This window comes from Oncorhynchus nerka, linkage group LG6, assembly GCF_034236695.1.
Source record: "Oncorhynchus nerka isolate Pitt River linkage group LG6, Oner_Uvic_2.0, whole genome shotgun sequence".
Lineage (NCBI taxonomy): Eukaryota > Metazoa > Chordata > Actinopteri > Salmoniformes > Salmonidae > Oncorhynchus > Oncorhynchus nerka.
Window position 1 is genome coordinate 66,952,535 of NC_088401.1, and position 24,536 is coordinate 66,977,070.

Genomic DNA, 24,536 nt, shown 5'->3' on the forward strand with positions numbered 1-24,536 from the left:
TCCACAACTTTGTACCTTACCTGTTTGGAGAGCTCCTTGGTCTTTATGGTGCTGCTTGCTTGGTGGTTCCCCTTGCTTAGTGGTGTTGCAGACTCTGGGGCCTTTCAGAACAGGTGTATATATACTGAGATCATGTGGCAGATCATGTGACACTTAGATAGCGCACAGGTGGACTTTATTTAACTAATTGTGACTTCTGAAGGTAATTGGTTGCACCAGATCTTATTTAGGGGCTTCAAAGCTTAGGGGGTGTATACATATGCACGTACCACTTTTCCGTTTTTTTTATTTTTTTTTATTGTTTGAAACAAGTAATATTTTTCATTTTACTTCACCAATTTGGACTATTTTGTGTATGTCCATTATATGAAATCCAAATAAAAATCCATTTAAAATAGAGGTTGTAATGCAACCAAATGGGAAAATGCCAAGAGGGTGAAAATGTTTGCAAGGCACTGTACGTCATCCAGGGGGATCCTCTTGATGGGGCTGTCCATATCAGCCGACTGTGATATGGCCATTTCTTGGACAGACTCCTTCCCCTCCAGGAGACATGACGACAACACCACCCCAACGGATGTTGCTGGGCAGCTTTAATCTGGTGCGCTTATTCTTCTCACTTTGCTTGGTGAGGTAGATTGCTGCTATAACTTGATGACCCTTCATACCTAACCATTTCCTTGGCTCTCTTGTAGTGTGTTTCCAGGACGCCTCCACTTTAGACCAAGCAGCCTGCCTGTTCGCAGCATTGTCTGTCACCAGTGCAAATACCTTCTGTGGTACAAGGTCATTGATGACTGCCTTCAGCTCAGACCATGTAGAGACCGGTATGTCTGTGTCTGGGTGGAGATGTAGTTAATTATTCCTTGCCCACGAACATTCGACCACTCATCAAAGATGATTGCAATAGTCTGCTTTCTCTATGATTTGCTTGACCTTCACTTCAACTCTGTTGAACTCTGCAGCTAGCAAATGAGTAGATAAAGCATGTCTGGTTGGAGGGGTGTATGCTGGGCGAAGAACATTCAGAAATCTCTTCCAATACACATTGCCTATGAGGATTAGAGGTGAACAAGTTGCATACACAGCTCGCAAGACATTCAGCAGCATTTCTGACTACGTTCCTCCATTGAGTAAAAAAAAACGTATGATTCCAGGAGGACCATGAGCTGTTGCTATCGATAAGCTGTCTGATTCATCATTTTCACCTCAAATAGAAGTAGAGGGACTTTTTTCAGATGTTGCTTGTTTTGAGCGCTAAGGGAACTTTATGCACTTGGCCAGATGATTTTGCATCTTTGTTGCATTCTTCATATATGATTTGGGACAGTATTTGCAAATGTACACAGCTTTTCCTTCAACATTAGCTGCAGTGAATTGTCTCCACACATAAGATAGTGCCCGTGACATTTTCCTGGAAAGATGAGAAAATTTGAGTAAAAATAAATAAATATATACAATTCCATGTACAGATAAAGAGTTAAGCAGTTAGATTAAACAACTCCTTTGTAAGAGAAATTAAACGTATGGAAACAGGTGAATTAACAGTCCTCCTTTAGCAGGCACAAGCAAGCTAAAACCCACATGGCAGCAAAAACTAACTAGCAAAAACTAACTAGCAACTTAGAAATGATTTAAACACACTTTGCTGTAGGCTACTATTTACTACTTTACAAAAAATGATGTATGTCATAAAATATATTCACCCCACCCAGTATTGAAATCAAAACTTACCAGAAAGCATGTAGTCCTAGGCTCAGACATTGTAGTAGTGTGGGCTCAAAAGCATCTCAGTGTGCAAGATCTTGAGAATCAGCTGAACATGTGATGGAAGAGTGCACTGCACATGTGATGGAAGAATGCACTGTGCATGCAGGGGGTTGCAATTCCATTGAATTGGGTATAGTTAAAAAAAAATATGCCACAAGACCTAGAATTGCCTTATGTGTATCCCATAAAAAAGGTTCACTGTTATAAGCTAACTTTTTTGGTGTAGCGAGGAGTCTGGTTAGGCAGGCAAGCTCTCTGTAGCGCCGACGGAGCTCTCTGTAGCGCCGACGGCGCCCTCAGTAGCTCCGACGGCGCCCTCAGTAGCTCCGACGGCGCCCTCCGCAGCTCCGACGGCGCTCTCCGCAGCTCCGACGGCGCTCTCCGCAGCTCTGACTCAGCGCTCTGATGGCGCTCTCTGTAGCTTTGATGGCGCTCTCTGTAGCTCTATGGAGCTCTGATGACGCTCTCTGGAGCTCTGATGACGCTCTCTGGAGCTCTGATGGCGCTCTCTGGAGCTCTCTGTAGCTCTGATGGAGCTCTCTGTAGCTCTGATGGAGCTCTCTGTTTGAATGAGGGCTGAGTCAAGTGAACTTGAGTTACAGAGTTAATTGAGAAGTCACGATAGTGTTACACTGATAAGCTCCCTCCTGTCTCTCTTTGTGATCAATGTGCTCTCTATGCTAAGCGTCAGTGTGAATTCGGAGCTGTGACTCAGCTCTGTGCAGCGAACCAGGTAAGTACTGTTCTGTAGAGGCTTAGACTGAGCACAGAGCACCCTGCCTGCAGCTTACAAGAAAGAGAAGTGTGGGGCATAGTTTGAGACACAAAAGCACCCACATTGACATGTGAATATATAGAATAGAAACCTGCTACATTTCCTTGGCAAGAGTTGGTTTAATGTGCCACAGCAAGCTGTCAACACATCACATCTAATTGTATCATTACTATGACAACCAGTGGAAATCAGAGATCCACTTAAAGATCAGAGACTCTGGTGAACAGTAAAATAACAATGTGATTGGTAGCTAGTACTAAAAAGGCCCCACAGGGAGTTGAAGACATAGATGCAGTAACCATGTCCATTCTACCCATTACGTCTTTATGGTTCAAGTAGTGGTGGAAGGTGGACCGGGAGCAATAATTATCCTTTAGTACATATCCACACAGGGACTCTGTACATGAACTCTTATAGGAGAGCACTGTGGATAGTGGTGGCTATAGGTGGCTATATACACATTCGGTTCAAAAGGAAATACACAGTATCAGACTTACCATCATCTTCTCAAAGAGGTCGTTGATCTCCTTCTCGGAGAGGTTCATGGAGCGGTCGTCGAAGAGGGGCTGGGGCATGGGCATCTCTACCTGAGTGGACAGGGGGTCTGTGGAGTGCTGTATCAGGGGCTTGTCCTTTTTATTCCCAGTCTTCCGAAAACTGGTGATCCGGTCACGCTGAAGGGGAAAGAATGTGGCGTTACCAAAGTGCGTACAGTAAGCGTTATGACAGAGTATTTCCCTAGGCGTTAGGCTTTCTGAATGCTTACATAGTGACATATAGGCTTTATCTAGGAGTATTTCCCTTGGCGTTAGGCTTTCTGAATGCTTACATAGTGACATATAGGCTTTATCTAGGAGTATTTCCCTAGGCGTTGGGCTTTCTGAATGCTTACATTGTGACATAGGCTTTATCTAGGAGTATTTCCCTTGGCGTTAGGCTTTCTGAATGCTTACATAGTGACATAGGCTTTATCTAGGAGTATTTCCCTTGGCGTTAGGCTTTCTGAATGCTAGGACATAGGCTTTATCTAGAATGGCTTTCTGAATGCTTACATAGTGACATTAGGCTTTATCTAGGAGTATTTCCCTTGGCGTTAGGCTTTCTGAATGCTTACATAGTGACATAGGCTTTATCTAGGAGTATTTCCCTAGAAGTTGGGCTTTCTGAATGCCTACATAACATAGTGACATATAGGCTTTATCTAGGAGTATTTCCCTAGAAGTTGGGCTTTCTGAATGCCTACATAACATAGTGACATATAGGCTTTATCTAGGAGTATTTCCCTAGAAGTTGGGCTTTCTGAATGCCTACATAACATAGTGACATATAGGCTTTATCTAGGAGTATTTCCCTAGGCGTTAGGCTTTCTAAATGCCTACATAACATAGTGACATATAGGCTTTATCTAGGAGTATTTCCCTTGGCGTTAGGCTTTCTGAATGCTAACATACTGTAAGGTTGTGTAATGCTGTCATATGCCTTTCCTGACATGTCTTTCCATCTCCTTCCCAACCTTTAAACAAGCATCAGCTGGGCTCAATTCCAGGTTGGGGTGGTACCACAGGACAGCTAAAGTAAAGTGTTTGCATATGACAAGGGACAGACCTAGTGTTCGTTCATTATGTTTTATCGTTCATCTTTTCTGTTAGATTAAATTATGTGCGTGAAAAATGGGTAACGTTGCTTGCTCTATTTCTTTCAAACTGGCCTTGATTCATTAATCTGTACAGTTTGTCTATCTGAATGAAAATAGTACATAATAAAACAGTGCACTGTAAACTACAGTGAGAGTCATAGATTTGACTCACCCTCACACTTACTATTAACCCTGTAGGTTGTTTGTTCAATATCACAGACTTATGAGAGTCTGTAGTACAGTACAGAGGAACATACCTACATTAGGAAGATACTCTCTCCTCACTGTATTCAGCTATTCTAGCTACACCGATGAATACAGAAGAAATGTAGGTCTAATGTACATACCTTTACCTGAGCAGTACATTATTTAATTTGCCTGGTGCAATGGAACAAATGGAATTAGCTCCAAAAGAACCAACTGCAAGCGTTAAATCAAGAGCATCTCATATGTATTCAGGTCTGATGACGGAAGATAGATATAAGTTGAAACGAGATGCTGCCAGCAGCACACACCTTTGTTACATAGTCAGAAGAGGGTAAGTCCACGCTGTTAGTCAGTCGTCATTAGTATTAGCTATATGGGTTTAGGGGTTATGCTGGTGCGGAATGGATGAGTGCACATACATATGAAATGGAATAAGACAAATAAAGACTAAAGGAAATTAAATCAATGATGTCACACCTGAATCTACACTGAAATCGTTGTGGAAGGATCAGGGCAAGTCAAACCAATGATGGTGAACATGACTGGTGACCCAAAGACAGTGCACTTGTTCTTTGTTAAATTATTAGGAGGAATAACGTGTAACAAATAAAACATATAATCCTAACCGATTCAGAATACTGTTGGATTCATTCCTGTAATATTTGACTAATTAGGCTTTTTTTTTTAAATAGATCTAAACTTTTTTTCATATTAAAGGACGTTATTGTTTGGGTACATAACATCACCCTCAAATACTGTAAAGACAATCATACAGGAACCCAACTTGGTTAACAGAAGGCCCCGCGTAACCCTGGTTTACTTGATCAATCCACAGATGTCAGTTCATCTTCCTGTGCTGCCATGACAAAGACGATGATGCAAAACAAAACACACACAGAAATGAAAACAGGACGCCCTACCATGTCGTCAGCCAATGTTCTTATGTGTACGTTCTGTTGAAGGGAAGGCACAATGTGAACAATAAGATCCATTTGAAAATAGTGTGTGTGAGAATATCCTAAACAACCAATACACAGTAACAGATGGACACACACGATCAGCCACACCTATGAATGACACCAAGCAGTAAGGCCCGTTTGGCTCGTGCAGGTCCATAAATCGTTGCTGTAATATACAGTAACAATGTATGTGTGGAAGTGGAGGTAAGTATTGTCCAACTAACCAAGTCTAGGATAATTGATATCCCTCCCTACTAAGAACAGTGAAGAAAAATGTGGATAATAGTTACACAATGACTCACACCAACTATTTACTTCTATTTACTTCCCATTGTTATTTTAGTGGATCACCTGTTGGCTAACTTCCTCCTTTTTAGTAACAAAACCCCTAAACAAACAAAATTCTAATTCACTTTAGACACTTAAAGGGGGAATCTGCAGTTGCGACATACATTTTTGGACTTATAAATTAATAATATGTGCCCATTGATTATTGAAGAAAATAAATTACCATTTATGAGCTTAGTTCAACTGTTGTACCCCATCAGAAACCAAAATATTAAAATATATCAGTCCTTGCCTCCATAGCTCTGTCGTTGAATTTGAGAGTGGTTACAATTCTACAGCCCCATTGTTATTATTTTAACTGCAGATTACCACTTTAAACAATAACAGACATTACAGACCCCCTAAAAAAAATCTCCCAATACAGATGTTTGTTCCTTTCCAGACAAGGCCGAAGTTACCAACGGCCAGTACCTATTTGAAGTTTTTCAATAAATGTGAATATTTGTAGCTACTTTTTAAGTTAATACTTGCTGTCAACTTGTCAGCTTACCATAGTTCCCCAGTTGCGCCAGTCACGTAATGGTTTGTAAATAGCACAACAGGAGCTGGTGAGTCTGTAGTGTTCCATCGGTGAGTCTCTGTTTTCTGGCGCACGAGGTGAAGTTACACTTGTATAAAATTCACTGCTAAATATTTGCCATCAGATATTTTATAATGGCTTTCTGACAGAAGTCATAAGGGCACTGAATGAGTTGTCTATAGAGCTGCCATTTTTTCCCTATGCTTCTTACTAGCAACTAGCTTTCCACAAGCTTCCCACAATAAGTTGGATGAATTTTGGCCCATTCCTTCTGACAGAGCTGGTGTAACTGAGTCAGGGTTGTAAGGCCTCCTTGCTCACACACGCCTTTTCAGTGCTGCCCACAAATGTTCTATGGGATTGAGGTCAGGGCTTTGTGATGGCCACTCCAAAACCTTGACTTTGTTGTCCTTTAGCCATTTTGCCACAACTTTGGAAGTATGCTTGTGGTCATTGTCCATTTGGAAGACCCATTTGCCACCAAGCTTTACCTTCCTGACTGATGTCTTGAGATGTTGCTTCAATATATCCACGTAATTTTCCCACCTCATGATGCCATCAATTTTGTGAAGTGCATCAGTCCCTCCTGCAGCAAAGCACCCCCCCAACATGATGCTGCCACCCCTGTGATTCACAGTTGGGATGGTGTTCTTCGGGTTGCAAGCCTCCCCATTTTTCCTCCAAATGTAACGATGGTCATTATGGCCAAACAGTTCTATTTGTGTTTCATCAGACCAGAGGACATTTCTCCAAAAAGTACAATCTTTGTCCCCATGTGCAGTTGAAAACCGTAGTCTGGCTTTTTTATGGCGGTTTGGAGCAGTGGCTTCTTCCTTGCTAAGCGGCCTTTCAGGTTATGTCAATATAGGACTCGTTTTACTGTGGATATAGATACTTTGTAACAGTTTCCTCTAGCATCTTCACAAGGTCCTTTGCTGTTGTTCTGGGATTGATTTGCACTTTTCAGACCAAAGTACGTTCAGCTCTAGGAGACAGAACGCGTCTCTCTCCTGAGTGGTATGACGGCTGCGACGTCCATTGGTGTTTATATTTGCGTACTATTGTTTGTACAGATGAACGTGGTACCTTCAGGCATTTGGAAATTGCTCCCAAGGATGAACCAGACTTGTGGAGGTCAACTATTTTTTTCTGAGGTCTTGGCTGGTTTCTTTTAATTTTCCCAGGATGTCAAGAAAAGAGGCACTGAGTTTGAAGGTAAGCCTTGAAATACATCCACAGGTACACCTCCAATTGACTCAAATTTTCTGGAATTTTCCAAGCTGTTTAAAGGCACAGTCAACTTAGTGCATGTAAACTTCTGACCCACTGGAATTGTGATACAGTGAATTATAAGTGAAATCATCTGTAAACAATTGTTGGAAAAATTACTTGCCAAGCACAAAGTAGATGTCCTAACCGACTTGCCAAAACTATAGTTTGTAAACAAGACATTTGTGGAGTGGTTGAGAAACTAGTTTTAAATGACTCCAACCTAAGTGTATGTAAACTTCCGACTTCAACTGTATGTCCTGGGGGGCTAAGTCTGTCCTACCTGGTGTAATTCTCCTGTTTTATCTGGTGTCCTGTGTGAAATGAAGTCTGCTCCTTCTAATTCTCCCATCTCTCTCCACCCTTCGATGGACCTGAGCCCGAGGACAACCTGGCCTAATGATTACTGGCTGTCCCAAGTCCACCTGGTCGTGCTGCTGCTCCAGTTTCAAATTGTTCTGCCTGTGGCTATTGAACCCTGACCTTTTTTACCCGACTCCCTCCCAACCTCCCTCCAAAACCAACTGCTGTCTTGTACCCTCTACAATCACTGTGATGATTATTATTTGACCCTGCTGGTCATCTATGAACGTTTGAACATCTTGGTCTTAATGGCCATGTACTCTTATAATCTCCACACGGCACAGCCAGAAGAGGACTAGGTTCCGGAATTTCTAGGGAGTTTTTCAGATCCACTATGCTTCTACATCTGCATTGTTTGCTGTTTGGGGTTTTAGGCTGGGTTTCTATAAAGCACTTTGTGATATCTGCGGATGTAAAAAGGGCTTTATAAATACATTTCATTGATAAGGGGATGCCAACAGGGCCAAAGCATTGTCAGAACTGTTGTGATGTTATGTAGTATGGTTAGCTTTACTGCCAGATAAGGACCACTAACCATGTGACTCTGGACGATCACAAACATTGATTAGGCTAAAGCTTCTCTCTCAACTTATAGAAACAGCCAATAGGGTTGTAGTCTCAATCATAACACTAGCTTGGCTCCTAGCTTATGACTCATTGACCACTTTCTACAAGTGTGTAAAACATTGCACATTTTTCAAATGGGTAATTAAACATATTTTAATCAATTTAACAACAAGGGAACCTCTGTCGAACTAATTGTCTTGACTTCAGAAGTAAACTGATGGTTTCCACTAAACAGTCATTACACACGGCAATGCCGCAACAATGCAATTTACCACATAACAATTAAGCATGCACGTCCTCTGGGCTTCTCTGGCTTATTAAAACCCCCAAAGTTTTCACTGTAATAAATGTTTATTGCACAACATTAATTCTTCAAAATAACCCAAATCAAATTAGCCTTCGGCCCCTTTGTAATTGAAATATGATTTTGATTCAATGAAAGGTCAATGAAATGGAAAAACGAAGTGCAATTTGGCTGAATTTAGGGGTCCATTTGAGTACGGGGAATATCACGAGTATGCCTCATCTGGCAAGAGTTTTTTAATGCTAATGACTACTATAACTCTACCCAAAGTTTGCTTTCCTCTTGGCAGAAGGATAATAGGGCCCATTTTAACTTCAGACACCAGCCTGTATTGGCAAAGCTAAAATGTTGTAGTAATGTTTCCCATGGCCGTTATCCATAAAGCTTCTCAGAGTAAGAGTGCTGCCTTATAGATCATAATGAATAAGATTACATATACAGCAGGAGGGGGGGGGGGTCTGATCCTAGGTCAACACTCCTACAACTGGCTTGTTCAAAATGATATCTGTTCACACCACTGGGTGGCGCATGACACATTTATACAACTGCATTACATAAACAGTTCACGTCTTTCCATGCCATACATAGCAAAATTAGGCCTAGTTTTAAATATGTTTGTTTGTCAACATATGTTCTTTTTAACACCATGTGCACATGAAGCCCTTCCTGCTCACTTAAAAGGGAGAAAAAAAATCTGCATTAAAAAAAAAGTGAGTTCCTCTAAAAAGCCAGCATGGAGACAGGCTTACAAGGAAATCAGGGTTTTGCTTTAATTACTTCTAATTAATACCAAACAAAGGATGCCTGGGAGTGACTGGCATTGTTGGCATGAACGACTGTACCACCATGTGCTGCAACTAACAGTTCTTAGAAAACTTGTTTTACTGCTCCCGCTCTGCTCCGTAGCCTCTAGTGTGCCAACTTTTCACTTCCACTTTGGAGTCACAGTTTGTCTGCATTCCTCACCATTGGATTTCCACTTGAGGAGAACAAAGTGAGGATTCCCTCTACCCAGGAACATGTTCATTAAATACAATTGACTTGAGTGTAAATCTCCAAAAACAGCTAGAATGTACAGTATGTATAATTTCATTCTTAGTTAAACCAAACAGCTGAAATATAGTGGCTCACAGTTAACACCTCATATATTTTTGGCGTCATGGTTTATATGGACCTATCAACACAGCCTGCTTAGTAGTAAACAAAACAGGATATGTGTTGCTAAGTGACCCTTTCCGTTGACATACTGACTGGATTCTGGGGCGGCAGGTGTAGAGAGATAGAGAGGGAGAGAGAGAAATTCTGGGCTAGTGTGAAACAGACACCATTATATAGGCACCAGTCCCCCCAGTTTCTTCTGGTTCAACATGCTAGTCCCTAGTTGCCTCTGGTTCAACATGCTAAAATCCAGCCCCCAGTGGTTCAACATGCTAGACCCGAGTCCTCTATGGTTCAACATGCTAGGCTCCAGTCCCCAGTGGTTCAACATGCTAGGCTCCAGTCCCCAGTGGTTCAACATGCTAGGCTCCAGTCCCCAGTGGTTCAACATGCTAGGCTCCAGTCCCCAGTGGTTCAACATGCTAGGCTCCAGTCCCCAGTGGTTCAACATGCTAGGCTCCAGTCCCCAGTGGTTCAACATGCTAGGCTCCAGTCCCCAGTGGTTCAACATGCTAGGCTCCAGTCCCCAGTGGTTCAACATGATAGGATCCAGTCGCCTGTAGTTCAACATGATAGGCTCCAGTCCCCAGTCGCCTGTAGTTCAACATGCTAGGCTCCAGTCCCCAGTGGTTCAACATGCTAGGCTCCAGTCCCCAGTGGTTCAACATGCTAGGCTCCAGGCCCCAGTGGTTCAACATGCTAGGCTCCAGTCCCCAGTGCCCTCTGGTTCAACATGCTAGGCTCCAGTCCCCAGTGGTTCAACATGCTAGGCTCCAGTCCCCAATGCCCTGTGGTTCAACATGCTAGGCTCCAGTCCCCAGTGCCCTGTGGTTCAACATGCTAAGCTCCAGTCCCTAGTGCCCTGTGATTCAGCATGCTAGGCTCCAGTCCCCAGTGCCCTGTGGTTCAACATGCTAGGCTCCAGTCCCCAGTGCCCTGTGGTTCAACATGCTAGGCTCCAGTCCCCAGTGCCCTGTGGTTCAACATGCTATGCTCCAGTCCCTAGTGCCCTGTGATTCAACATGCTATGCTCCAGTCCCTAGTGCCCTGTGGTTCAACATGCTATGCTCCAGTCCCTAGTGCCCTGTGGTTCAACATGCTAGGTTCCAGTCCCCAGTGCCTTCTGGTTCAACATGCTAGGCTCCAGTCCCCAGTCCCCTCCGGTTCAACACGCTATGCTCCAGCGAATGAAGTCTTCCCTCCATCTCTCCATTAGGCCTGCAGACAGCAGAGCTAAATCATACTAGGGACCCTGATCCCTCATTCCTGAGAGACCCAATTATATACTGGGCCAGTCAGTCAAATGAAACTTTCACTATGAGGGGAGCCCATAGCCACTGACTAGGATGCCCATTCAACAGTGCAGTGTGGCTTCGGTCTATGAAGGGGGGAGTCAGCCAGTCGGTAAGTCTCTAAAGAGTAATACTACTACCAGCCTGGTCCCAGATCTATTTGTGCTGTATTGCCATCTCCTATGGTCAATCGACTAAAGGCTAGTGATAGTGAAGCGGCATCTGTCCGTTTTGATAGGGGGTTTCCCATGAAGGGGACTGTTTCAAAGCCACCCCCCTACCAAACAGATCGGTTACCAGGCTAGAATACTACTAGATCAGAGGGAAACACAGAGTTACTGATCTCTATTATTCAAGGTGGATTTATTTTTCTTCAGCTTGGTTAATGTTCGTAGAATGACCGTGTGTATTGGACAATCATTCTTCGCTTGTGGAGGTGTCTGACAGATTCAGACATAGGGTTGGGCGATATGGCCAACATATCACAATTGTCGTCCATTTTGGGAAGGTACGGCGGATGTGCATCCATACAAGTCTACCGGTATTCACTATATATTGCCCAGCCCTATTCAGCCATCAAGCAAAATACATGATCATGTTTTAAAGTCCTAAATGTAAACCTACTGCAGTTGCAAAGGTTTCGCTTTTTGTGCATCCCTTCAACTGGCATCGCAAGAGTACCATGTAAACAAGCCACACCTCTGAGGAAATACCTAAACACTTTTAAGATAGTGCTAGGAACTGCTAAGGACCTCACCATACAATATTATCATGATACTTAGGTGCCGATGCAATATGTATTGCGATTCTCACGATTCTACATGTATTGTGATTTGATACGGTGATTTAATTGCGGTTCGATGTTCCAAACATATTGCTCACCATATGTCTGCTGCAGAAGGACAAGAGAGAGCAATGGCAAAACAAGTTGATCAGTCAGGGAAATAAAAATGCTGAAAACAAATTAGCTCCCTATTTAAAAAAGAAAATGGAGAACAATGAAAGAAAAATACTGGAGTTTTGGTACAGCAAACTAAAGCAAAAATAATATAGCGATATTTTTTTAAACGATACGATATATCATCAAAAATAATATCCCAATATGTAACTATCGTTTTTTTCGCCCATTACTATTTTAAGAGGTCATCTCTCGATCACTGTGCCCACAGCTCTCTGCTCCAAGCCCTATTACCAACTGCTGTGTTAATAACATACATGTTATGTACTATTCAAAATGCATTGCTTTCGGTGAACAGGCTACACAATGTAGAAGGTGGAAAATCGACCCATCCATGTAACCTTCAAAGTGGTGTGCTTTTCATTTCTGAAACGTGTGCATTTTCTAGCATCCTCTCTAGACCATTAGTGCATATAATGACTCGGGTCAAAAGTCAAATCAACTAAATACCATTGACCTGGTTCATTGCAATACTTTGATGTGAAAGTGGTTATGTCATGTGGGGTGTTCTCTCTCAAACACACATGCAGGGCTATTTTAATGGTGACAGTTGTCCTTTTCCAGTGAAGCTTCCCCTAGCCTAACCAACAGGGTTCTACAAACGCTTCTCCTAGATTAAAAAAAATATATAGAAATATACCATTTTAAAAACATACAAAGGTTCTCTTATGGGGACAGCCAAAGAACCATCTAGGTTCTAGATAGTGTACTGTTGCTGGTTTCTACAGTGCAGTAGTGAATGTGAACAATGGCCGTCTTATCACTCAGTACTACATAAGGTGCTGTTAGAGACTGATGGACCTATATCAAACTTCCATTGCGTGTAGTCTATACTCTGCCCCTATAGAGAGTACAGAGTCATCTTAGATATGTGATTGAGCAAATGTCTAGATAAGCATCACCATTACTCAATATTATATCATGAAATATTATAGACTGTATGACAGTGTTATTTCCATAGTTATGTAGCCTACTGCAGGACTATATTAACTAGTCTAGGACTAGGCCTCGGGAGGCATCTGAAATTCTACTCAGTACTGAGTATAGATCATGCCCAAGGCTTGTAAATAGTGCAGAGCACCCCTATCCCTACATCATCCCTCCTCTGTTCCCATGTGTATCAAGAATGGTTCACCACCCAAAGGACATCCAGCTAACTTGACACAACTGTGAGAAGCACTGGAGTTAACATGGGACACACCTGCACCATGTATCTGATATAGGTGGGTAGGTTAATGCAGAGGGAAACACGCAGTGTTCATTTTGTATACAGCAGTACTGTGATGCTATTATAATTTGCCCCTCACGACCGACAAGTTCATCCTTTCCTATCATTCAGGCCGGTTAAAGGTGGCCTTCAAATCCAACTCACATTTTGAGTTCATATTGTTTGTGTTCTCGCCAGTGGTGTTCATGTAATACCAATGGGAGTGGGCTAAGACTATTTTGAAAAAGGGGGGACCAAGTACGAAAGCAGGCATTCCCATGATCAAGTCCAGCTGCTAGGAGCATCGGGAGGTTTACTCAATGCCACATGTGTATGCACAAAAGTACCACAGACACCAGCACACATGTGAGTAAAGGGTATTTCTCCAACACTGCCCCACACACACACACACACACACAGGGAAGTGAAGAGAGCCTCTCAGAACAAACAAATCTGCCACACACATCAATCAAATAATGGAGCTCTGTCCTCTCTCTGCAAACTGAATTAGGGCCAACTGAATTGAATCAGGAGAGATACCAAAAGCCATTTCCAAAAACAACAAAATTACCCCCAGGCCTCAGGCAGTGTTAACTCAATTGTAAAAATGAACTTATGAGGTAACACTTGTTTCAATGTCACCCCTTATAAGAGGATAAATAACCACAAAAAAGAGTAGTGTGAAGAAGAAAAAAAAAGTAGTATGATGTTTAGTGGTAAAGCTATTAGCTTTAGTTGAAAGCACAAGTGCCTTTAAAAATGGGCAGGAATCTGTGGTGCGTCAGTTATTTCAGGAAAGCGGTGGTGCTGTTTATATTTCCCTAAAAACAGCAAAAGGGGAAATCCCACAAAGACCAGCGGTGTTCTGGATCCAATGGCTTTTCTTTGGATGCCCTGACCACATAACCACATGGCCACCAGGCCACCTGATCACCAGACCACTGCCCTCAGGCTAGGCTGGCTTGTTTTTTTCCCAGGATTTCAAAATTCATTTGTAAATCATGCTCCCTGGGGGTTAGCTTCATAGATACTGTACTATAAAACAGTTGGGGACTTTCTGAAAGGATTAGGCGGGAAATGTATTTGTGTATACTATATATGGAGACCTTGCAGTGTCTGTTCATCATCAAGACATTGAAGTCATGTGGAAAGAACTGACTATTTAGAGAATAGTTGGGGAGTTTACTAGAGTTTAGGGGAGAAGGGGTTAGTTGGGGGAATTGATTCAGATGAGAATCGCTATTCCGAATCGATTCTCTGATGCAATAAAATCGCAGTATCAAATCACAATATATGTAAAATTGTGATTCATAGGCTATAGAATCGCAATATGTATCAAATCGTGACCAAATCGAATGGCAACACCCAGCCCTAGTAATTTACTCCATGTCAAAGCAGAAATGTTATTACGAACGAGAAGGAGATGTTCCTTCCACGGCTGGTGTGACTACAGCATTCTTTACCACTTCCTGAGTGCCATGCAACGTAGTCTGTTTCCTGCTGTTCTCCTCTCATACAGACCCTCTCTCTGTCTCAAGAATGGAGGACCAGGCCACCAGGGACACCATACAACATTGCAAAATGACATAGCAGTATGAGATAGAAGAATAAATATCTACATCTATCAGCCAAGTAAAACCACAGCACAACTACCAGAGTCATCGATATGGTGGGGCTATCCAGTACTATGGATATGGTGGGGCTATCCAGTACTATGGATATGGTGGGGCTATCCAGTACTATGGATATGGTGGGGCTATCCAGTACTATGGATATGGTGGGGCTATCCAGTACTATCGATATGGTGAGGCTATCCAGTACTATCGATATGGTGGGGCTATCCAGTACTATCGATATGGTGGGGCTATCCAGTACTATCGATATGGTGAGGCTATCCAGTACTATCGATATGGTGAGGCTATCCAGTACTATCGATATGGTGGGGCTATCCAGTACTATCGATATGGTGGGGCTATCCAGTACTATCGATATGGTGAGGCTATCCAGTACTATCGATATGGTGGGGCTATCCAGTACTATCGATATGGTGGGGCTATCCAGTACTATCGATATGGTGGGGCTATCCAGTACTATCGATATGGTGGGGCTATGCAGTACTATCGATATGGTGGGGCTATGCAGTACTATCGATATGGTGGGGCTATCCAGTACTATCGATATGGTGGGGCTATCCAGTACTATCGAAATGGTGGGGCTATCCAGTACTATCGATATGGTGGGGCTATCCAGTACTATCGATATAGTGAGGCTATCCAGTAAGAACTAGGCCTAGACCTTATTCTGTGGTGTTATGTCAACTCTGTGGTGGCCATTGCATGTTAGCTGTGTTTAAACTAGGCCTATTCATTAATCTAGTATTTTTTTATGGAAGTGTAATGCTTCAACCGCACAGATGCTAGCTATGACTTGATATTCACCCTAAAGCCCCTCTGACTCACCTAAAACCACACCACAATGCCTCTCTCACACCATTAACATTAACAGCTGGGATACATGACCTGAACCGATGAGTCACAGGTCCAAAATAAGAGTTGCTGTCAAAGGAACAAAAGTTAAGTGTCTCGTTGCACAGTGGTTCACATGATTTCGACCCACATACTACCCTGAGGGTAATCCCCATTACATTATACTAAGAAACATGTCTCGAGTGGAGTTAGTGATTATATTCATGTGGGTGTAATACTGAAAACAAGCTCTATTAATAATTAATATTCTCCTAGTTCTGCTGGGTATTGGACTAGGTTATATCTGGAAGGCTTAAACAGTAGCAGGAGCGTAAAGGGATTTTTCTATAAACTAACGAACCAGTGAGCATTCCTTGTAGTGGACAACTGTTTGGAGATGTTAAAGTCATTAATAATCGTTTGCATTTTTTCCTCCATGTGAATACATAAAGATATAAAAAGGGGGAACGTAGATGCATTCAATATAATTCATGAGTTGAATCAAAAATCTGTTTAAACTCTTTAAATCGTGTGACAAAACACTACCTTTAATTACATTTATGATACTGCTGTTTGTTGTTATATCATGTACTACGCATTTAACAACAATTACACATTGACCTTGATCCTGTGAAATTCATGGATATGGCTGTCGTACTCTTTTCTTTGTATGGAGATCTCAGAAGTGCACTGTAGGCTGGTAACATTTTGTGTCTCCCTATGTTACGGTGTGAAAACTGTTTTCATGGGCATATCCAAAATAATGTACTTGATTGCAAAATCCAATGCTTCAAACGGAAAGAGTAACTTTAATGACTAATAAAACAAGTCGATACCATCATTAACAGGGTTCTTCAATAATTATCCATAATACTGTTTGATGTGTGTTTGATATCTAGCTGCTAAGTTAAATGGGGACATTGTCACACAACATCAGCTGATTCAGGAAAGGATTTTCTGAATGACAGTGAAGTGATAAAGAGCTTGTGTGATACTGAACGCAATTTAATAATGGCCAAAGTGCAGGAATTAATGTTGACATTTGTGTCTATGTTGTTACGGCGGTCAAGATAATTAGCCTACTTTGTGGACAACATTAAATCAAGGTTCCCGAGTTAAGACTACGTTCCGTGTATGTTTTTATGTTTTGATCATTTGAGTTAAAACGAAGCAATCGGGAATGTGAAAACGGCTTGTTTATTCGTTTTTCAATGTTCAAATGTGGAGTTAAATGTGGAATGCCTGTTCAAGTGCACAGCCAACACTTCCTGTCTTTTCAAAGTAGGAGGTCACCCTTCTAACTCCATTCTATGAATCTATTAATTAATTGATTAATAGCTGCCCATACCATGCCACAGTGGCAAGGTAAGATTTCGCCAATTCTGCATACGGTTTAGAGTGCATTTACTTATTAATGAACTGCTGTTACTGTAAATTATTAGCTGACTGATATATCCTCGCTAACTTGGTAATCTTATTAAAACCTCTGATGTAAAGTCCCCTGTTCAGGGGACCTGCGTGGTTTTGTAGAGGTTCCGGTACCGACCAACATTTTCGCATATAAATCGATCTGTGGAAACCGTAGATCGAAATGGCTTGCATTTATCAATAGCCCTGGTTCCCAAGAACAGAATAGTATATTTTCTGAGCCTGTGTGATGAAGGATGTGAAATCTGAGACTCCTTGAAGCTGAGATGTCCCTCCTACCATTTCATCTGCCATTCCTACTGTCTATCAACTCCTGGCTGAACCCTACGCCACAGCCACTGACTAAGCACATGCCTGCAATCCTTACATTGTAATGCAGCAGGAGAGAGTGGTTTCATCACAGTAGCACATTCAGAGAACGATTTAAAGCCCTTCATCTAAAATTATTTATACATTTTAAACAAATAACACTATTTGTCATAGATGGACAAGATTAATGTGAGGTGAAAGGTGAGTTCCTCGCATTTTATAGTTATAAGGAAAGTGAAATCTGTTTTATCATTTTATTATACTAAATTTAGAAAGTATATAAGTAATTTCAAACCTTATTCATACAGTTTTGTTAAATAGGAAATATTTCATATTTTTATCAGTCCTCAAAGGTGACTACAATTTTACCAGAAAGGTGAGATGTTAACCTTTCTTGGCATATGCAGCATGGCTAGATATTGTTTATGGCCCTCTCATGATAAATAATTACTTTTGGATATTATGTAGATTACATTTTATTACATCTAAATGGTTTAAATGATGCTATACAGCCAAAACAACAGTATACAGTCGTGGCCAAAAGTTTTGAGAACGACAAATATACATTTTGTTCGTATGATGGCAATTTGCATATACTCCAGAATATTATGAAGAGTGATCAGATGAATTGCAATTATTTGCAAAGTCCCTCTTTGTCATGCAAATGAACTGAACCCCCCCAAAAAAAATTCCACTGCATTTCAGACCTGCCACAAAAGGACCAGCTGACATGTCAGTGATTCTCTCGTTAACACAGGTGTGAGTGTTGACAAGGACAAGGCTGGAGATCACTCTGTCATGCTGATTGAGTTCGAATAACAGGCTGGAAGCTTCAAAATGAGGGTGGTGCTTGGAATCACGTTCTTCCTCTGTCAACCATGGTTCCCTGCAAGGAAACACGTGCCGTCATCATTGCTCTGCACAAAAAGGGATTCACAGGCAAGGATATTGTTGCCAGTAAGATTGCACCTAAATCAACCATTTATCGGATCATCAAGAACTTCAAGGAGAGTGGTTCAATTGTTGTGATAAGGCTTCAGGGCACCCAAAAAAGTCCAGCAAGCGCCAGGACCGTATCCTAAAGTTGATTCAGCTGCGGGATCGGGGCACCATCTGTACAGGGCTTGCTCAGGAATGGCAGCAGGCAGGTGTGAACGCATCTGTACGCACAGTGAGGCGAAGACTTTGAGGATGGCCTGGTGTCAAGAAGGGCAGCAAAGAAGCCAATTCTCTCCATGAAAAATATCAGGGACAGACTGATATTCTGCAAAATGTACAGGGATTGGACTGCTGAGAACTGGGGTAAAGTCATTTTCTCTGATGAATCCCCTTTCCGATCGTTTGGGGCATCCGGAAAAAAAGCTTGTCCGGAGAAGACAAGATGAGCACTACCATCAGTCCTGTGTCATAGTAAAGCATCCTGAGACTATTCATGTGTGGGGTTGTTTCTCAGCCAAGGGAGTGGGCTCACTCACAATTTTGCCTAAGAACACAGCCATGAATAAAGAATGGTACCAACACATCCTCTGAGAGCAACTTCTCCCAACCATCCAGGAAGGTTTGGTGAGAAACAGTGTCTTTTCCAGCATGATTGAACACCTTGCCATAAGGCAAAAGTGATAACTAAGTGGCTCGGGGAACAAAACATTTATATTTTCGGTCCATGGCAGGAAACTCCCCAGATCTTAATCACATTGAGAACTTGTGATCAATCCTCAAGAGGCGGTTGGACAAACAAAAACCCACAAATTCTGACAAACTCCAAGCATTGATTATACAAGAATGGGCTGCCGTCAGTCAGGATGTGGCCCAGAAGTTAATTGACAGCATGCCATAGCGGATTGCAGAGGTCTTGAAAAAGAAGGGTCAACACTGCAAATATTGACTCTTTGCAACAACTTCATGCAATTGTCAATAATAGCCTTTGACACTTATGAAATGCTTGTATTTATACTTTAGTATTCGATAGTAACATCTGACAAAAATATCTAAAAAGACAATGAAGCAGCAAACTTTGTGGAAATTAATATTTGTGTCATTCTCAAAACTTTGGCCACGACTGTATATTGCTAGACTAGAGATATGCCCTGGCTATAGTCAGTCAGTGGTGGCACACCTAACTAGCTGGAAGCAAGGGTGAGAATAGTAGACATGAAAATATATCCTTTCACTGTTTACAGCAGGTCTCAAGCTGCCCAGACCTGTCTGATGAGCCTGATAGGTTGCCGTTGGTGTGTCCTACTTACACGTGTGCAAATCTGTGTGTGAATAGCAATGGAATTAAACATCCAACCAATGCCTCAAGTGTCATCCAGAGGGTTGTGGGGTCCTATCCAGAAGCAACCCCTAGTCCAGGGGTGGGCAACTCCAGTCCTCGAGGGCTTAATTGGTGTCAACACTTTCTCCATCCCAAGCAAACACAGCTGATTAATCAAATTGCATTCTAAACTGAAGATCATGATCAGGCGATTATTGGAGTCGGGTGTGTTAGTTGGGGCAAAACTGTGACACCAATCAGGCCCTCAAGGACTGGAATTGCCCACCCCTTCCCTAGACACTCAGATCTGAGAGAACTGTACAGGTATAAGCAATACCGCCAAAATTCAACCAATGCCTATCAAAGGGTACGGTGGAGCTCTCACCATGTCACCACCCATCAATCCATCTCAGATCTCCACAAGAGTCTAGACTCTGGGCAGTTGAGGCTAGGGGTTATTTCTGGACAGGACATGGGTAATACGGTCGGTCGGTCAGTCTCAAAAAAAATTGAAAAGCAATGAAATATACTTGCTTCCTCTGTCCTTGGGAGAATCTTAATGGCATTTCCTTAATTTGTTACATCCCCTCTCCTCGTCTCCTTCTCAAACCCCATTGGATGAGAAGGTAATAGATCCCCCCCTCTCACATTCTTATCCAATGGGTTTTGAGGAGGCATTAAGGTGAGAGGACATGAGGAATGAAGTAAATGCCATTGACATTCTCCCCTGGTTTCCTCCAATCCTCACCTCCTCGAAGCACATCGGGGGAGAGGAGGGAAGGTTCCTCCCCTCGGGCTACAATGCACTTTCAAGGAGAGGCAAGGAGTGGAGCAAACATGGGCAGAGGAAGCAAGAATGTGATGTCTTGTTTTCACACACACACACATTGCTTGAAGCGTTTGCTGAAAAATTAATCAAATGGCCAACCGGACTATTTACTTTGACACCCCCCCTTTCTTTTTTTACACTGCTGCTACTCTGTTTTTATTATCTATACATAGTCACTTTACCCCTAACTACAAGTACAAATTACCTCGACTAACCTGTACCTCCGCACATTGACTTTGTACCGGTACCCCCTGTATAAAGCCTTGGTATTGTTATTTTATTGTGTTACTTTATTACATTTACTTTTGTTTATTTAGTAAATATTTTTTTAACACTATTTATTGAACTGCATTGTTGGTTAAGGGCTTGTAAAGTAAGCATTTCACATTAAGGTCTACACCTGTTGTATTCGGTGCATGTGTCAAATAAACTTTTATTTGAATACCCAAGCCAAGGTGAAAATTTGTTGATGTGCCCTTGAACAAGGCACTTCACCCTAATTTGCTGCAGGGTGCCATGCTACTGTTGTATTCTGTGCAGGTGAAAAAGCAAATTTGATTTAATTATAATGAGGTCATTATTGGTTATTATTATTGCCAATGATTTTGTTGACAGAACCCATCATTTTACATTATTGTATTAAATTGTTACATCAACTATAAAAATGTAGAAATGTTGTTGTATATCTTTTTAATTATTCTGGAAGGTTTAGCATGGCTATTAATGATCGATAAGTTGCCTAAAGCACAAAACAGACCTGCCTACTAGGCATGACAAAGAAACACGCAGTGTCAATGTTTCATGTGACATTTTGAATGCCATGTAGATGTTTTGTTGGTGCTAGGAGTAATGGTCTCATTGTGCCGACCTAGACTCTAAATCCTGTAGCTATACATGTGCAAAACAAAATCATTTAAATGTATATCAAACCATTTAGAAATGTTAACCCTGAAGTCACACATGGGCCCCTTTATTTATAGAAAGACCAATATACAAATTCTGTTTTTACCAGGGTTTGAAAACAACGTTTTTCATAATCTAGCCCCACACGCAGGAAGGCAAGCCTAGGTAAAACAAAGGCTCCTAATCCAACACTAAGAGTTTGTTTCACTAAGACACCATAACATCTCACATGCATACAACTGTATGACCAAAGGAGGGCTTAACTATTCATGCATTACTGATATTTTAATTACTTTAATGAACCCCTAATTGTATGCTATGATTACAATCATTAAAAGCAGATTGAATTCATTAAAGGAATAGGCCTAATATCCACAAATACAATCACTGTCAGGCACACAGAAAACATGATCAGGATAGAAGGGAATGAAAGAAGTAAAGAGTTAGGATTTGAGAATGACTGACTGGAAATGCAAAAATGAAAGACTTAGCTTATCGTTCAATGAGGATTTGTGTGAAGTTTCAATGAGGATGAGTCTACTTTCCCACTTTGAGATTACTGAGAAATCTCTGCTGCCTAATTGTTGATGAAATTGGTTATGAATGTTATAACTATTTATTGGGGAATACAGAGGCCCATGGCAACACAATCCAACAAAAAGAACTGCTGATGAGTGGGCCTAAAAGAGGATCCTGACAAATTCCGATGAAGTGAAACTAAGCAAATGTGCACGCCGACAACGCATAAAAAATACATTCACAGTCAATCAGTGAACAACACTCACAGTGTGTGAGATAACGCTATCTCAAAACAACTCATGACACAAAACTTTTATATACTGAACAAAGGTCTGTCTCAACAGACACCTCTACATAGAACCACAGAATCTGTCAAGTTCAATCAAACACAGGTTAATGTACTGTACGTGCAGATTTGAACCACAGAGGTTTAACAGTCCCTCCCTCTGTGTGTGTGTTATAAAGAACACAACTGCACCGCCAAGCCAACGCCTAAAGAAAGCGATGATGAGTCAACCCTGTTTCCTGCTTGAGGGCGGCAGACAGTTGAGATTTATCCACTCTCAGGGTACAACCCTAGAAAACCGTGTCTAGATGTCTATGGGCTGTTTTTAAAATCAGGCTGCTGTCTGCCACCATTCACAGCATGGTTGAGCCAGCACCATACACACTGAACTCTGCGTGACCTTTGAGATGCTGATCTACACTAATCATTTTTCTATCGCTAATAGAGAGTAATGTAAAATATACTATTATGTAAAATACAGTACCAGTCAAAAGTTTGGACACATCTACTCATTCAAGGGTTTTTCTTTATTTTTGCTATTTTCTACAGAATAATATTGAAGACATCAAAACTATGAAATAACACATACAAAATTAACCAAAAAAGTATTAAACAAATCAAAATATATTTAAGATTTTAGATTCTTCAAAGTAGCCACCCTTTGCCTTGATGACAGCTTTGCACTCTTGGCATTCTCTTAACCAGCTTCATGTGGTAGCCAAATGGAATGCATTTCAATTAACAATTGCTAAAAGTTCATTTGTAGAATTTCTTTCCTTCTTATTGCGTTTGAGCCAATCACTTGTGTTGTGACAAGGTAGGGTTGGTATACAGAAGATAGCCCTATTTGGTAAAAGACCAAGTACATATTATGGCATGAACAGCTCAAATAAGCAAAGAGAAACGACAGTTCATCATTACTGGAAGACATGGTTAGTCAATCCGCAAAATGTCAAGAACTTTGAACATTTCTTCAAGTGCAGTCACAAAAACCATCAAGCGCGATGATGAAACTGGCTCTCATAAGGACCACCACAAGAAAGCAAGACCCAGAGATACCTCTGCTGCCGAGGATATGTTCATTAAAGTTACCAGTTTCAGAAATCGACAATTAACTGCACCTCAGATTGCAGCCCAAATGCTTTACAGAGTTCAAGTAACAGACACATCTCAACATCAACTTGGGACAAAAAAAACAAGCAATGGACATTAAACCGGTGGAAATCTATCCTTTGGTCTGCTGACTCCCAATTTGAGATTTTTGTTTCCAACCACCGTGTCTTTGTGAGACGCAGAGTAGGTGAACGGATGATCTCTGCATGTGTGGTCCCACCGTTAAGCATGGAGGTGGTGGTGTGATGGTGCTTTGCTGATGACACTGTCAGGGATTTATTTGGAATTCAAGGCTCATTTAACCAGCATGGCTACCATAGCATTCTTTAGCGATACGCCATCCCATCTGATTTGTGCTTAGTGGGACTTTCATTTGATTTTTAACAGGACAATGACCCAAAACAAACCTACAGGCTGTGTAAGGGCTATTTGACAAAGATGGCGTGTTGGAGTGCTGCATCAGATGACCTGGCCTCCACAATCACCCGACCTCAACCCAATTGAGATGGTTTTGGATGAGTTGGACCACAGAGTGAAAGAAAAGCAGCCAACAAGTGCTCAGCATATGTGGGAACTCCAAGACTGTTGGAAAAGCATTCCAGATGGAGCTGGTTGAGAGAATGCCAAGATTGTGCAAAGCTGTCATCAAGGCAAAGGGTGGCTACTTTGAAGAATCTCAAACATAAAATATATTTTGATTTGTTTCACACTTTTTTTGGTTACGACATGATTCCACATGTGATATTTCATAGTTGATGTCTTTACTATTATTCTACAATGTAGAAAATAGTAAAAATGAAGAAAACCCTTGATTGAGTAGGTGTATCCAAACTTTTGACTGGTAACGTATACTGTGTCTGTAAAATGTATTTTGAATGTATAAGCTGGAATTAGAAGCCCAAGTGTTGTTGTCCATTAGTTTACTCCAATTAGAAGAGGGGTGGCAGGGTTAGGGGAAAATAATATATAGGTATATTTGGGGACTGGAAATGACGCATATAATAACATTGGTAGAAGCCACAATTAATCTGATCTACCCCCTAAAAATGTATAACAAATATGCAACATCAAACTTAATAATAAAAATTCTAAGG

At 41.6% G+C, this 24,536-nt stretch overlaps 1 protein-coding gene across 5 annotated transcripts in view; it reads right to left on the reverse strand.

Annotated features, from left to right (window-relative positions):
- The window catches only part of diaph2 (diaphanous-related formin 2), a 736,531-nt gene that overhangs the window by 704,342 nt on the left and 7,653 nt on the right, over window positions 1-24,536 (reverse strand). For 4 of the 5 annotated variants that reach the window (XM_029662409.2, XM_029662408.2, XM_029662405.2 and 1 more), the window contains exon 3: window positions 3,043-3,219. In XM_029662409.2, the coding sequence (XP_029518269.1) occupies window positions 3,043-3,219 (177 nt within the window). Of the gene's footprint in view, window positions 1-3,042; window positions 3,220-5,308; window positions 5,807-24,536 lie in introns of those variants that run through there. The other variant, XM_029662407.2, reaches the window with a different exon arrangement.